The sequence below is a fragment of the Nicotiana tabacum genome, chromosome 12 (assembly GCF_000715075.1).
Source record: "Nicotiana tabacum cultivar K326 chromosome 12, ASM71507v2, whole genome shotgun sequence".
Classification (NCBI taxonomy): domain Eukaryota; kingdom Viridiplantae; phylum Streptophyta; class Magnoliopsida; order Solanales; family Solanaceae; genus Nicotiana; species Nicotiana tabacum.
Window position 1 is genome coordinate 117,699,916 of NC_134091.1, and position 14,677 is coordinate 117,714,592.

At 35.6% G+C, this 14,677-nt stretch overlaps 1 protein-coding gene across 1 annotated transcript; it reads right to left on the reverse strand.

The window, feature by feature from the left end:
- Positions 1-227: 227 nt before the first annotated feature.
- LOC107821286 (outer envelope pore protein 37, chloroplastic) lies at positions 228-13,782 on the reverse strand. The gene is made up of 6 exons (XM_016647715.2): positions 13,289-13,782; positions 6,700-6,789; positions 6,075-6,257; positions 5,060-5,154; positions 1,590-1,710; positions 228-601 (listed from the first exon to the last, which is right to left on the reverse strand). The coding sequence occupies exons 1-6, from the start codon at positions 13,679-13,681 to the stop codon at positions 470-472; spliced, it is 1,014 nt and encodes a 337-aa protein (XP_016503201.1). The 5' UTR covers positions 13,682-13,782; the 3' UTR covers positions 228-469.
- Between the last annotated feature and the right edge of the window lie 895 nt (positions 13,783-14,677).

Here is a 14,677-nt window from a genome sequence, read left to right on the forward strand (position 1 = left end):
AGAAGTTAATATCACGAATTTTAGTCTGATAAGCCAAATTCATCACGATGTTAGACGACAATGTTATGCACTAATTGAAGTAGGATGAAAGACAACAGATTGTGAGTAACCAGTCTCTTTCTTGTTGAACATTTTAAGATTGCCCAACTCACAGAAGCTAGAACACGGGGCTCAAATTTTTCCCGTAGCTGGCGAGATAAAGGTCAATATTGGTTTAACGAAAAATATGGCAGGAAAATTAGCATGACATTTCTCATTCAGCTGAAAGATGGGGGCTTATTGAGTGCAACATGAGATATTTTCAAGCTTTACATGCTTTGTAAAAAGCGAACAAGAAGACTTGCTAGCATATGAAAGTAACAAGGATGAATTTGGTAGGAAAGGTTCAGAATTTGTGACAGCTAAAGAAACATCCATATTTCCATTGTAAACAATTACTATCTCATTACAGCAAGGTAAGATAGGAGTCTTATATATCCCACCTCTTCTTCACACGGAACATCAAAGATGAAGATGTAATGTCATCTTGAGGTACTTGAAGCATAAATTGAACTTTCATCTTCATCGGAGCTGTCTTCGCTTTTCCAGCTTCCTCGCCAGCCTAACAAAGAAAATGTGGCAGGAGCAGATGCTATTATTATGTATCATAACTTTGTAGTTTTTTTCTTGCTTCTTTTTTTGGACAAGTAGGAAAAACATTTAGCAACAACAACAACAGACTCAGTGTAATCCCACAAGTGGGGTCTGGGGAGGGTAGTACATACGCAGACCTTGAAAGATAAAAGGAAGGGCAGCAACAATCACACCAATTATAAAACCGAAGAAAAAAATACAAAGATACAAAACTAAAACTGAGTATTGTAATCAGAAGGCCAAAACGAAAGCAACAACAAGTACAACGCTAGGAAAAGCATTTAGCACAACACGCGATTTCCCATATAATCCCATAAGATTAATAGATATCTTTAAGCTATGGGAATTAGTGCACAACATCGTCAACATCACTTCCTGTTTCCTTTTCCTTACTTCCTGTCATCATGGTCCAGTTTTTATCAACGTAAATCAAGAGAAAATGTTCAATCACCAAGATTGGGCGCTCATATCAGTAATGTAGCATGAACGAAAATAACACTATTAGAAAATTGCCTTTGCTAGCAAACCTTAATGTTAAAGCTGTCAACCCTGCTCATTGCAATAGACTTATTGTTGAAAAGGAAAAAAACCCTTTGTTCCAATAGCGATTTTCTATTGGGTTTGTTTGCATAAAAATAAAGAGACCTTCCTTTCGATTGTTTCTATCTTTAGTTAAATCGTCTCCTCTGGCCACTAAGAAAAATACTAATTTAAAAACGCAAGTAGTAGTTACTTCAATTAAAAAGGCATACAAAACTTTGTTTTTTTAAAAAAAAAAACAATGGAAGAAAGGGAAAAAACACGTCAAAGCTATCAATATACTTGGAGATCTCAGTGAAAAAATTTAAGTAATTGAAGATAACTACTACATCAAATTAAAGCAGCATAACAATCAAAGCTGAAAAGCAGTTTGTTCCTATTTGCTATGAAAGGACTGAAGCACCAAAATAACTTACCCATAGAGATGCCCAACCAAGTCGCACTTCTGAATCATAACCAGCTTTAAACTTGAAGTCTTTTCCAATATTGTGTTTATAAACTGTGCTCCAGTAGTTCGTGTCCAAATTATACCAGTAGCTGAACCCCAGATCAAAAGATATCAATAGAGAAGCACCCACTTAATCACAAAAAAATGGCTGGAAATCTCTTGTAGTTAAAATTAACAAATTCATTAATAAATACAAGTATATGCATTTGTAATCATGAAAAGTACTTTAAATCATGGATTAATATTTTCTCTATTAACAAAAAATGTATTATTATATCCAGATGAAGCCCTATAGTTCAGGCTGTATAACAAGCAGTTCCCACCTTTTTGGTATACTAGCTTTAGAGTATGCGGTTTGCGCGTGTACCCTATTTATGTATTCCTTCGAGCTTGCATTTTAATCATTTTGACTCTAAGATCATAGTATAAGTGACTTTGCAAAATTTAATGACTCTTAATATTATTAGGTTGTGTAAGCTTAAAATTATTTTTTACTTATATGACTAATTTGAGAAAAAAATGGATTTTCTTGATAATTATTAATTCAAATACTTAATTATTTATTCTCAATATTATAGGAAATCATTTATTTTTGTTGAATTTAGCTCATCCAAAATTTTAAGTATTTAATTATAATTATAATTTTATTGAGTAAGAATTCTATTTTTAAAGGATAAGACATTGATGTATATTTCAGTTCCGAATCTTTGTGTCTACGGCACTGTTAGTATTATTAACTTTGTCAATCACTTTTCTCTCTCTCTCTCTCTCTCTCTCTCTCTCTCTCTCTCTTTTCTATTGTTAGTTTTTTTTTTTTGGTTATTTATTCAAAGTGTTGAGTGTAATTTTCAAATATTATACAAAAACCGATAAAGAGAAAAATATTATTTTAGTAGAAAAGAGTTAAAATATAATATGAAAATGTATTATAATACAAACTTAATTATGGGTTCAAAATTCAATCATCTTAACAAAGGTGATGCCAATTAATGAATGCACAACTGAAAAAAAATATACTCCCTCCGTTTCAATTTATGTGAACCCATTTGACTGAGCACAGAGTTTAAGAAAAAAGAGAAGACTTTTGAACTTGTGGTGTAGAATGAGGCACATATATTTTGTGTGGCTATAAATCATTGCATAAATGTAAATTGTTTCCAAATAAGGAAAGTGGTCATTCTTTTTGGCATGGACTAAAAAGAAAATAGGTTCACATAAATTGAAACAAAGGGAGTATATGAAAATGCTCGTATTCAGATAATAAAACCATAGAATTAGTCACATAACATATAAGCTACCCAATTACTTGGCATCATGACGTCAAATGTCACAAATTTAGTTGAGACGAAAACCATTCCTAAAACTAAGAGGAATGGAAGTGCTCGAAATGTAAATATGCCAAAATTAGATCGGGAAAAAAAGACTTAGTTATGTTTTTCCTTTACAAATTTGTGAAATTATATAGTATAAATAAGAAAGAATTTAATACACTAATTTTGTTGATTTTGAAGACCTAAATATTAGGGAAATAATTAAATGTCTATTCTTAAGTATTAGAAAAATAATTAAATGATTATTTTGTCTAGTACAACAACAACCCAGTATAATCCCACTAGTGGGGTCTGAGGAGGATAGTGTGTACGTAGACCTTACCCCTACCCTGGGGTAGAGAGGCTGTTTCCGATAGACCCTCGGCTCTCTCCCTCCAAGAACTTTCCGCCTTACTCTTGGGGTGACTCGAACTCACAACCTCTTGGTTGGAAGTGGTTGGAAGTGGAGGGTACTCACCACTAGAGCAACCCACTCTTTGTCAATTTTGAAAGGTAAAAAAGGCGAATAAAATTGCTAATATAGTATAGATTTAGGAAATGACAGATGTATCTGGACTCCTACATCATAATATCACTATATGATTTCTAAACTACCAGTGACATCCAACATATAGTACATTTTATGGAAAAGGGTTAAAACTGTCCCTAGACTATTCGATTTGGTACAAAAATACCCTCCGTCCACCTATTCGAATAAAAATACCCCCATAGTGGCTCAACTTTGTCCTTTTTATTAACGGACCTATCTGAAGGAAATTTTTTAAATTAATATCTACTTGTCACTGTTCCATTGGCCTAACTTAAATCCCACCCCAAATAGAATTAAACGCCTGAAACACTACTTCTCCATCTCTCTTTTCTTCCCAGTAACTTACTCTTTTCTTCTCTGGTTGTATCTATCACTGTCCAGATCTCAAACAACAGTCCAGCAACATCTTTTAGAAAAAGAAGAAAAAGCTAAGAGAAGAAAAAGTAAGCTGAGAGAAGACAAAGTAAGCAATCCGCCCCGAAAAGTTTGACTTTATTTTAGATTTTCGGGCCTACGATATCGCCAGATGTATGACGAGCCTCAATTTTTATATTATATACATATACACACATGACACAACATACATATCTAAAAGAAAGAAGAACAAAAAGAGAAATGATTTTTCTTTCTTCGGTAGATTTGTCAGAATCCGGCGACCTCCATTGAACTCGGTTGCTATTGAGTTTTTTTCCTCTCTGTTTGCTGTCCGGATTGATGATTACTGAATCTATGTCTATCCATGAAAATTTTATTGGAACAAAATCTATGTCCATCCATGAGAACTGAATCTATATCTGGATTGATGAGAACGGTTGAAACGAGGGAAGAACAAAGAGATGGAGAAGTTGTGTTTTATAATCGGGCGGGTTACAGGCCGGTTTAATTCTATTTGGGATGGGGTTTAAGTTAGACTAATGGGACGATAACATATGAATATTAATTTAATTTTCTTTTTCTTCCACATAGGTCTGTTAGTAATAAGGGCAAAGTTGAGCCACTAAGATAACAGTAGGTGTATTTTTATTCGAATAGGTGCAGGTGGACGGAGGGCATTTTTATACCAAATCGAATAGTCTAGGGGCAGTTTTGGCCCTTTTCCGTAGATTTTATGCTATTCATAACTTCAAGCAGTTCAGTCTATTGAACCTAAATATGTAATTTTTTATCATGGATCAATATTTTCCATTCCTTAGACCCCACTTGTGTGATTTTACTAAGTTGTTGTTGTTGTTGGATCAATATTTTCCAAATTAACAAAAAGCGTATTATTATTATTTCCAGATGAAGCTCTATAGTTCAGGCCATATATACAAGTAGTTCCCACCTTTTTGGTATATTTAGGAAATGACACAGTATACAAAATTCCTGCAGCATGATATCACACACTGATATCACTGTATGATATCTAATCGAACAGTGACATCTAATATCTTATGACATTGTTTTCTAACTTCAAGCAGCTCAGTCAATTGAAGCTAAATATTTTCTCATATGATATGCTTTTGCATAAGAAAATCATAAAATTAAAACTTAGAAACATTATGTTAAAAGGAGGTCAAATGAAGATAGAGGCTTCACCTCAACTTGTCCGAAGGACCAAATCGACGCTTGAAGGCAAATGACATTGCATTTGAAGGCAATGAAATGCTGGGAATAAATGCCATTTGCTCATCCTGCAACATAGGAATGGTCAACTCCAAATATAGATTCAAATGTAGACAGAAAAATTCCTAACCATGTGGGATCAGATGCTGCAAGTTCTAAAATAATTTTTTGGTGTTCCATTCCAAATAAAAAAATTTGGTGCGAGTTTCAGATATACAGACACATGAAATCACAGAAGGACCCAATTGAATCAAAATGAATGTTTAATCCTATTCAAAGTGAACGGAATGGAAAAAATTTCAGAAAATACACAAATGAAGCAATTGTGGATCAATAACTCCACAATACCATGCACATAAGCACATTTTTCAAGTTCAAGCTCCACAGCAAATCTGCAAGATGATGTGATTCACAGCATAAGTTTGAGCAGCAAATACTGTTATTTCAGACATTCTCAATATCTACCACAGGGTATCAATTTGAGAAGGGAAAAACAGATAAGTGGCAATCAGAATTTCAAAAGATTGCTTTGCCACTCTAGGCATCTAGTATAATTCTCTTTTCACCCTATTATCTATTTCATTTTTTTTCTTTTTCTTTCTATTAAACCCATATGTCACTCAATACAAAAAGGTCTATCACATTAACGTAAAACACATCAAACAAATCCTTCACAAGCACTATAAGATAAGACAAATTTAGCCTTGTCACAAAATGTTTCACTGAACTTGCTTCGCTTCACATGTTTAGCGCCTAAAAAATATGCTTCATGAGCTCTCCCTTCAAGAGCAATAGGCCACCTTGTATGGTACTGAGAGAGAGAGAGAGAGAGAGAGAGAGAGAGAGAGAGACCACGCATTTCATGGGGTGTACAGTCAAATCCATTAAACAGCCAAGAAGAACTCAAGAAAAGAATAAATGACTAAACATCTGCAATCCAGTAAAACTTGGGTCAAAACAACATGAACAGTTGGTGAAAAGAAACTACCTTATAGCAGTATGTCAGATCCAAACTTTCATCCTTATATTTTGCAGTACAAACTCCATTCAGGATGTTGCCTTTGAGGATGCCATTCACTGACAGTATTCTCTTTGCTTGCTCCTCCTCTTCCTCCTCTTCTTTTTCCTGTAGTGAAACTTCACCCAGAGGAAATTTGAGGGTTGCTCTTGGCTGCAGCAGGATGATTAAAGAATGAATAAGGGAAAAAAGTAGATGCTGTATAACAAAGCACAGATAGATAGAGCCACCTCTCAGATGCCACAGTAATTGTCAGACACAAGAAACTAATTGCATTCCGAAAATCTAAGCTTTCTTCTCACTACCTCAGCAGGAAGGTAAGAATTTTTTGTATAGCACAAGAATTTACAGTCCTATATCTACCAGTGAATGAAGTGCTGATCCATATGTGCGGACACGTGCTTAAGAAGTATGATAAAAGAAGCTGCAAGTACTGTATTGTTCAGTATTACATTCCCTATAATCTTCTCAAATGTAAACCAGGAACCATACTCGATACTATAGAGCCAGTGAGTTGATAATATCTTGAACAGCACTTTTCTCAAAGATAACCAAGAATCCAAATAAAATACTGTACATAGAGATTCGGTCTTACCATGCCAATTGATGGATAAGCAGATGACAACTCAAACTTGTAGGCTGGACCCGCCAGATCAGCTACCATTGCCAGTTCTCCTTGTTGTGCCTAGTAGCATGACCAAAAGAGGTGTAAGAGTGGTATAGTGCACACACAGCATGTAAACAGAATCAATCATACTACATCCTGAAGTAGATAGGAATATGGTGACTGAAGCATCATCATAAAGTACTCAAAGAGTCCACAAAATTTCAAGAAAAATAGAGTTTGATTACAATCCTGCAATATTAGTGTACGATAACTTGCTCATAACTTCAGTACAAATTCCATAAGCTTCACAACAGGATCCCACATAAAAGAGAGCACAGAAAGCATGTGCATCTCTATAAGTGCCAAGCTATCTACCTTCTCCAACCATTTAGTGTGATGGTGTATGACTGGATATGGGAGTTTAAGTTGTAAATTTACCATATATATTGAATTGGTGACAGTAGAAGAAAATGCTACGGTAATGGTTGAAAGATACTTTATTTAGAGAAAACATCACATCAGATTTTAAAATTTTAATATTTAAATGCATTTGAATTCTTGAAAGTTGTGAAAGTCATAGAGAAAAAATTTAATAGTGGGATGATGTCAAACATGTTGGAATACCCTAAAACTGAAGGACGATATATAAAACAAAGAAAGTATTAGTTTTTCAATGGAAAAGTGGGATAATTCCTCTTTTCTCCATTCATTAAGTTATTTTTCAAAGTCAATTCCCTAAATAATTTTCCGTTCCTTCAGTACTTGTATCACTGTTCCTTAAGTTAAATGAATTGCAAATTAACATTGACTTGCAGAAGATAATCAACAGACAGTTTCTAGACTGTTCAATGCTTGTGCCAGCAAGGAAATAGGAATAGGTCGAGACAATGCAGAATTGGTGGCAACAGGTCCTATGGTAGTGCAAGCGGGGAATTTGGGCAAGTCTCCCACTTCGCAGACATACAAAAACCTAGGGCCGAAACAGATGTACTCTGCCTATCCAATTTTATATGATACTATTACTGTTTAAGGATTTAAACAATGTTTCTTTTACTACTCTATTTTGAAATATTTCCTAAATAATTTAATTATAAGAAATTAAGACTTACATTACTTTTTAGGTAAGATTCAAATAAGTAAATTAAAATACATTAAGAAATTGATATAGAATTAACCCGAAATTGGAACTGTTACTTTGTATCTTAAATTTCAAAAATATTGAGAATCACTATCCAAATTCAGATTTTTTATTTTAAATTTACATTTGAGACGAACTTCTGATTCAATCTTCTTCTTCTCAAATCCGTTGTATTCTCCGATCTCATCATCCGCCGGAAACTCGCCTTTTGTTTCTTTGTGTATATACAATTTTTACCCTTTTTTATTTCATTTTTCCTTGTTGGGCTTTTAGCTTTTACGCATTTGTGTTTTCGGTGTTGGGAGTTTAGAAAGGTTAGTCTGGCGGGCACCGAGGCGATTGGTGGTGGAATGACGTGATCCAAGGTAAAGTGGAAGCCAAGAAAGCGGCTTACATTAAGTTAGTAGAGAACACCAACGAGGATCAGAGGAGAGCGAACAGAGAAAGAGATAAGAAGGCTAGGAAGAAGGCGAAACTAGCGGTCACAGAGGCTAAGACTGCTGCATTTGGTCGGCTGTATGAGGAACTTGGGAGCAAAGGTGGGGACAAGAAGTTATTTCGGTTGGCCAAAGCGAGAGAAAAGAAGGCTCGCGACCTGGATCAAGTGAGGTGCATCAAAGACGAGGACGATAGAGTATTGATGGAAGAGGCCAAGATAAGACAAAGATGACAGGCGTACTTTCATAAACTTTTGAATGAAGAGGGGGATGGAAACATCGTGTTAGGGCAATTGGGGTACTTCGAGAGCCACCGCGACTTTAGGTATTGTAGGCGTATTAAGGTTGATGAGGTCGTGCGTGCGATAGGTAAGATGAGTCGGGGCAAAGCGACCGGAAGCTACCGGACCAGACGAGATTCCAGTAGAGTTTTGGAGATATGCGGGTAGAGCAGGCTTGGAGTGGCTGACTGGGTTGTTTATTGTTATCTTCAGGACGAAGAGGATGCCTGATGAGTGGCGGTGGAGTACAATGGTTCCAGTGTACAAGAACAAAGGTGATATCCAGAATTGTAACAACTATATGGGTATCAAGTTACTAAGTCATACCATGAAAGTTTAGGAAAGGGTGGTGGAAGGGAGGATAAGAAGGGCGGTGTCTATATCGGAAAACCAGTTCGGGTTCATGTCGGGTCGTTCTACTACGGAAGCTATCCACCTTATCAGGAGGTTGGTGGAACAATACAGGGATAGGAAGAGGGATTTGCATATGGTGTTTATTGACCTAGAGAAGGCGTATGACAAGGTCCCCAGGGATGTCCTTTGGAGGTGTCTGGAGGTGAAAGGTGTGCCGGTGTCTTATATTAGGGCGATAAATGATATGTATGATGGAGCTATGACTCGGGTTAGAACTGTGGGAGGTGACTCAGAGCCTTTTCCGGTGGTTATGGGGTTACACCAAGGATCTGCGCTCAGCCCGTTCTTATTTGGCCTGGCGATGGACGCACTGACACACCATATCCAAGGAAAGGTGCCATGGTGTATGTTGTTCGCTGATGATATAGTTATGATTGATGAGACGCGAGGCGGCGTTAATGGGAGACTGGAGGTATGGAGGCAAGCCCTGGAGTCTAAAGGTTTCAAGTTGAGTAGGACTAAGACGGAATATGTGGAATGTAAGTTCAACGACGTGACGGGGGAAGCGGATGTGGAAGTTAGGCTTGACTCACAGGTCATCCTCAAAAGAGAAAGTTTTAAGTACTTAGGGTCAATTATCCAGGGACATGGGGAGATCGACGGAATGTTACGCACCGTATTGGGGTGGGGTGGATGAAATGCTGGTTAGCGTCTGGAGTCTTGTGTGACAAGAATGTGCCACCGAAACTCAAAGGTAAGTTCTATAGAGCGGTGGTTAGACCGACCATGTTGTATGGGGCTGAGTGTTGGCCAGTCAAGAATTCACATATCCAGAAGATGAAAGTAGCAAAAATGAGGATATTGAGATGTATGTGTGGGCACACTAGGCCGGATAAGATTAGGAATGAAGATATTCGGGAGAGGGTGGGCGTGGCTCCGGTGGACGACAAGATGCGGGAAGCGCGACTTTAGATGGTTCAGACACGTGCAGAGGAGAAACCTAGATGCTCCGATTAGGAGGTGTGAGCGGTTGGCTTTGACAGGTACGAGAAGAGGTAGAGGGCGGCCCAAGAAGTATTGGGGCGAAGTGATCAGACAGGACATGGCGCGACTCCAGATTTCCGAGGACATGGCTCTTGATAGGAAGGTATGGAGATCGAACATTAGGGTTGTAGGTTAAAGGGTAGTCGAGCGATTTTCCTCTTTGTCCCGGTTTCCCTCTTTGTACCGACGAGTATGATAGTGTTTTGTCTAGCACTGCTAGCGATTTATGTTGTGTTTCACACTTTTGCATAATATTTGTATTACTGCTTTTCCATTTATTTGCTCTCTCACATTGCTGATTATTTTTAGGGTTTTGTTGTCAAAGATCTATTGTCTCTGAGCCGAGGGTCTCCCAGAAACAACCTCTCTACCCCTCTGGGGTAGGGGTAAGATCTGCGTACACTCCACCCTCCCCAGACCCCACTGGTGGGATTTTACTGGGTTGTTGTTGTACTATCCAAATTCACAAGGAAACATAGGACTAGGGAGTTTGACCTCTGAAAATAGATGCTGAATCTACATAGATGGAGCATATATATATATACAAAACAAATTGTCGATACCCAAACACTGTCATTCGTTTTGGAATAGAGAAAGAATAAAAATTAGCCCAATAAAGGTTAAACTGCACTGAATACAAAACTTCAGCTTAAAATCACTTTTTGGCTTGTTTTGGTGTTTGAAAAACTCAAAAAGTGCTTTTGAGCCAAGTGCTTTTAAACCAAAACAACTCAAAACAAGCCAAAAGCCCTAAGTTGGCGTACCCTAACTTATAGTTTTTGCATAAAAGAACTGGGATTTGACCAAGTAATTTACATTATTGTCCGTTACATTTTTTATAAGCCCCAAACTACCCTTTCCATTTTAAAAGCCCTAATCCATTCTTTTCCTTTGTTGCTAGTTCCTCTCAACCACAATGTCATAATCAGCTATCTGAAATTTCTCTCAATATTCAAAATCCAAAGCATAAGAAAACTAAAGTAGGCTAGGAAGGAGGTACTGTAGCAATGTATCGTTTTCATTCAAGTTTTATATACTCTTCTCTATGCAAAATGAGTACTGTTTCTTTACAATGGAAATCGAATATTCTTTTTATATGCCGAATCAAGTTCCATCGAATCAAGTTTTTCATAAATAAAGCATTTACATGATTCTTTGATTTTGAAAAATATTTTACATTGAATTTCTTTTTATAATTAAACATCGCTTTATTTATAAACTATCTAAAGTACGTTTTTTATTTACAAATTTTACTCAAATCATTGATTAGAATTTGTCTTTTAAATATATAATTTATATTTATTAGAATAATCTTATCTAATCAATTTATAACTTAAAGTGAATTGATACACAAATTAATTTGTATTTGAATTAATTATAATTTAAAAATAATGCACCAATAAGCTTATCTTTAGTTTTAACAGCTTTAAGGGACTTTTCAGTCCGAAGACAAAAAGTATCTATCAAACATAGTAATTGCTTATTTTCAGTTTCAACACTTTTATCCGGTAACGGTTTATTCAAAAATTCAGCCTTAGCACTTAAAAAGTGTTTTTCAGCACGTATGCTTAAAGCTGCTTAAATTCAGCTTATCCAAACAGGCTATTAACCACCCTTACAGACTTACAGTACCCACAACAAGTGTTCAGTAAAGTGTAAAGCATAAAATGCAAACAACAATTTAAGGAGCATTGATACTATTTAAGATTGGGAAGTCAAGCAATGTACTCTTTGATTTAAATTTTCCAAAATTCCCTAAATATTTTTAATTATAAAAAAGCATGACTATAGTACCTTTTCAGCAATCTTACTTTTCAAAAATAATGAGAACCCATATCCCATTTTCACTGAAAAGTAGAAAATTTAACCCTCCTACCCCACCCATCATTCTTTTCGAAATGAAAGAAGTATACAAATTAACCAAATGAAGGTCAAATTGCATTGAATACAATTCGAGTTTAACTAATATCCACCAAGGGTGTAAAGCATATTTACACTATTAGGCCACTTATACATGTTGTGGCGTGTAACTTGCCGTACTTCCAAGATAACAAATTCTCATATCAAAATTTTTGATATGGGTTACATGTAGACATCTTTTGAATGACCTGATAGTATAAAAATTTAACTCAATACAAAATTCCATATCAAAATACCAGTGATTAAAAAAGCGCTCGCTTCGTCGCTTTAAGCGAGATGCGATGCGAAGCGACTCAGTGCCCGCTTCACATAGGTGAAGCGACTCAGGTATAAAAAAGCGACCGCTTCCCACTAAAAAGCAAAAAGCGACCAAGCGATGCGATGCGAAGGAAGCGACCGCTTCTTTGTTTTTAAACAGACCCAGGCTATTTAATTAAAAACGAAGTTGTTCTGTCTTTTATTCTTCAACTTCAAGTCTTCAACGGCAACAGGTATGTTCTGATTTTCCTTCTTCTTCTTCTTCTTCTTCCTCTTCTTCTTTTTCTTTCACTGTTTCAACGTCCAAATAGCAGCGAAATGCTGGCGAATTTTTTTTTTTACCTTCGATTCTTTCTCAGAATTGATGCCAATCCTTGGGTTCTTCTTTCTCTGCCCAGTTTTTAACAGAGAAAAACTGCCCTTCCTCTAATTTTTATATCTTTTACATTGAAGTATTGAACATTTGCTTGCAATTACATGTGTTGTCTATGCAGTATTTATTTTTTTATTTTTTTTAAAAATTCCGCTTCACTTCAAAAAAGCGAGCGCTTCGCTTCTCGCTTCTCGCTTTAAGCGAAATGGGGGTTGTCGCTTTTCCTCGCTTCACGCTCTTCACAACATGGCAAAATACAAACACCCTTACACAGTACACACAACAAGTGTTACATAAAGCATATTACACTATCAGGTCACTTGTATCTCTTATAGAAGGTGACTAGCCCTATTTTTTGAGATTACGAATTCTATTTTTTTTACGGAGTATTAAATGTAGATATCTTTTGGGCAACCTGATAGTGTAAAATTTTCCTTACACTATGGTGTCATATGTTAAACTCAAAACAAAAATCCATATCAAAATGGATATAAGTTCTATACACCGACATACCAGGTTAGTTACCATTTTTATCATATTACCTAAGCTTATCAAGAAATTACCTCTAGTTACCTAATAAATGACTTAATAGTGTAAATACTAATAAGTGACTTGATAGTGTAAATATTGTAATAAGTTACTTGATAGTGTAATTCGTCTTAATACCGTCAGTGCATACTCTTTACACCGTCTTAAAATCTATCAGAATACAAACACAATTACTTAGGGCTCACAACAAGAAATTGCATAAAGCTGTAAATAAAGTTCACACCTTTACAGCATGAGCAGCTTTAAACTGCAAACCAGGAGCCATACTAAATGAAGCGTTAACAAGAGCATTTTTGTCTTCAATGTCATACTGAAGTGACAAATACTTCGTAGATAACGCCAATTGCGGGTCCGATATTTCTCCCTTACCGTTATTCTGAAACGATAACTTCAATTTCGCAAAACTATCAAGCACTTTGCATGAAATCCTGTGGAAGAATACAGAGCTGTCGCTGTCAAATTCAGTCGTTACTCTTATCTTTGGCCGTTGCCGGAGCCATATCGGTCTGCTGCCGGCAGTCGACGGCGGTGATTCCGGTGGAGTTGAGGGCGGTGCTGATACAATTAAGGAGTTAGGGTTTGGTGGAGACTTCAATTCCAATTCGGATTCTGCCATTAGAAAATGAGATTTTGTGTATAAAATTCGTGTAAATGTATAGTAGTGTGGTTATATATATTATAGATATTCTTTTGTATGGGGGAGGCGGGGGTTTTTTTGGGGGGGGGGGGCGGAGCTGGTATTGTTTTTAGGCGGAAATATATATATGAAGATTTGATTCTATTTATCCTTTGTTTGGGAAAAAGGGATGAAAAGAAGTGGGAAAATAAAAGAAGGTACCAACACGTCTTAGTTCCAAACAAATGGGGGCTATATCAATATTTACTTCTTTTATTCGGGGGCCTTAATTTATTTTAAGAAAACTTCCTATATATTTTTATTTGAAGCTTATTTTTTTACAATTGAGTTATTCTAAATAATTTTTTTCAATTAATAGTATATCTAATCCATTTAATCTTTCCTGAAATATTGTTGATCCTAAGTAAGATTACAATTTCTTTCTGTAGTTGCAACTGTTATAGGGACATTATTATATAAGAAATATAGACATTTAGAAAATAATAAGTCTTGTTATCTAATTTTGATATATGAATTAAGTCTTGTTATCTAATTGAGTATATCGATTATAGTATTATCTTCTATTTGTAAATTTTCTTTAATACTTTTAATTCAAAAAAAAAAAAGTCTAAACTATCAATATAAGAGTGACCATTATATTTTTATCGAGGTTAAGGCAGTATCTCTTTAGATTCTTATCCTCTAGTGATCTCAATTTTTTTACTAAATAAAAAATAAAAAATAATTTTATATACTTCAGTTATTAAATCTCAAAGGTCATCATCATCATCAATGACAAATCAAAATTTTCTTTTCCTTTTTCTATTAAAAATTGTATATTTTTTATTTTGAGATATTTAATTTTCTTAAAAATAATATTATTAGTGAAAAATGGCCCCCAAAATTTTAGGGGCCTAAAGCCATTATTTTGGCTGCATCATTATCTCCTTTTATAGTACGCTATAAGTATTTTTTTCAAGTCTTTTTAATTAATAT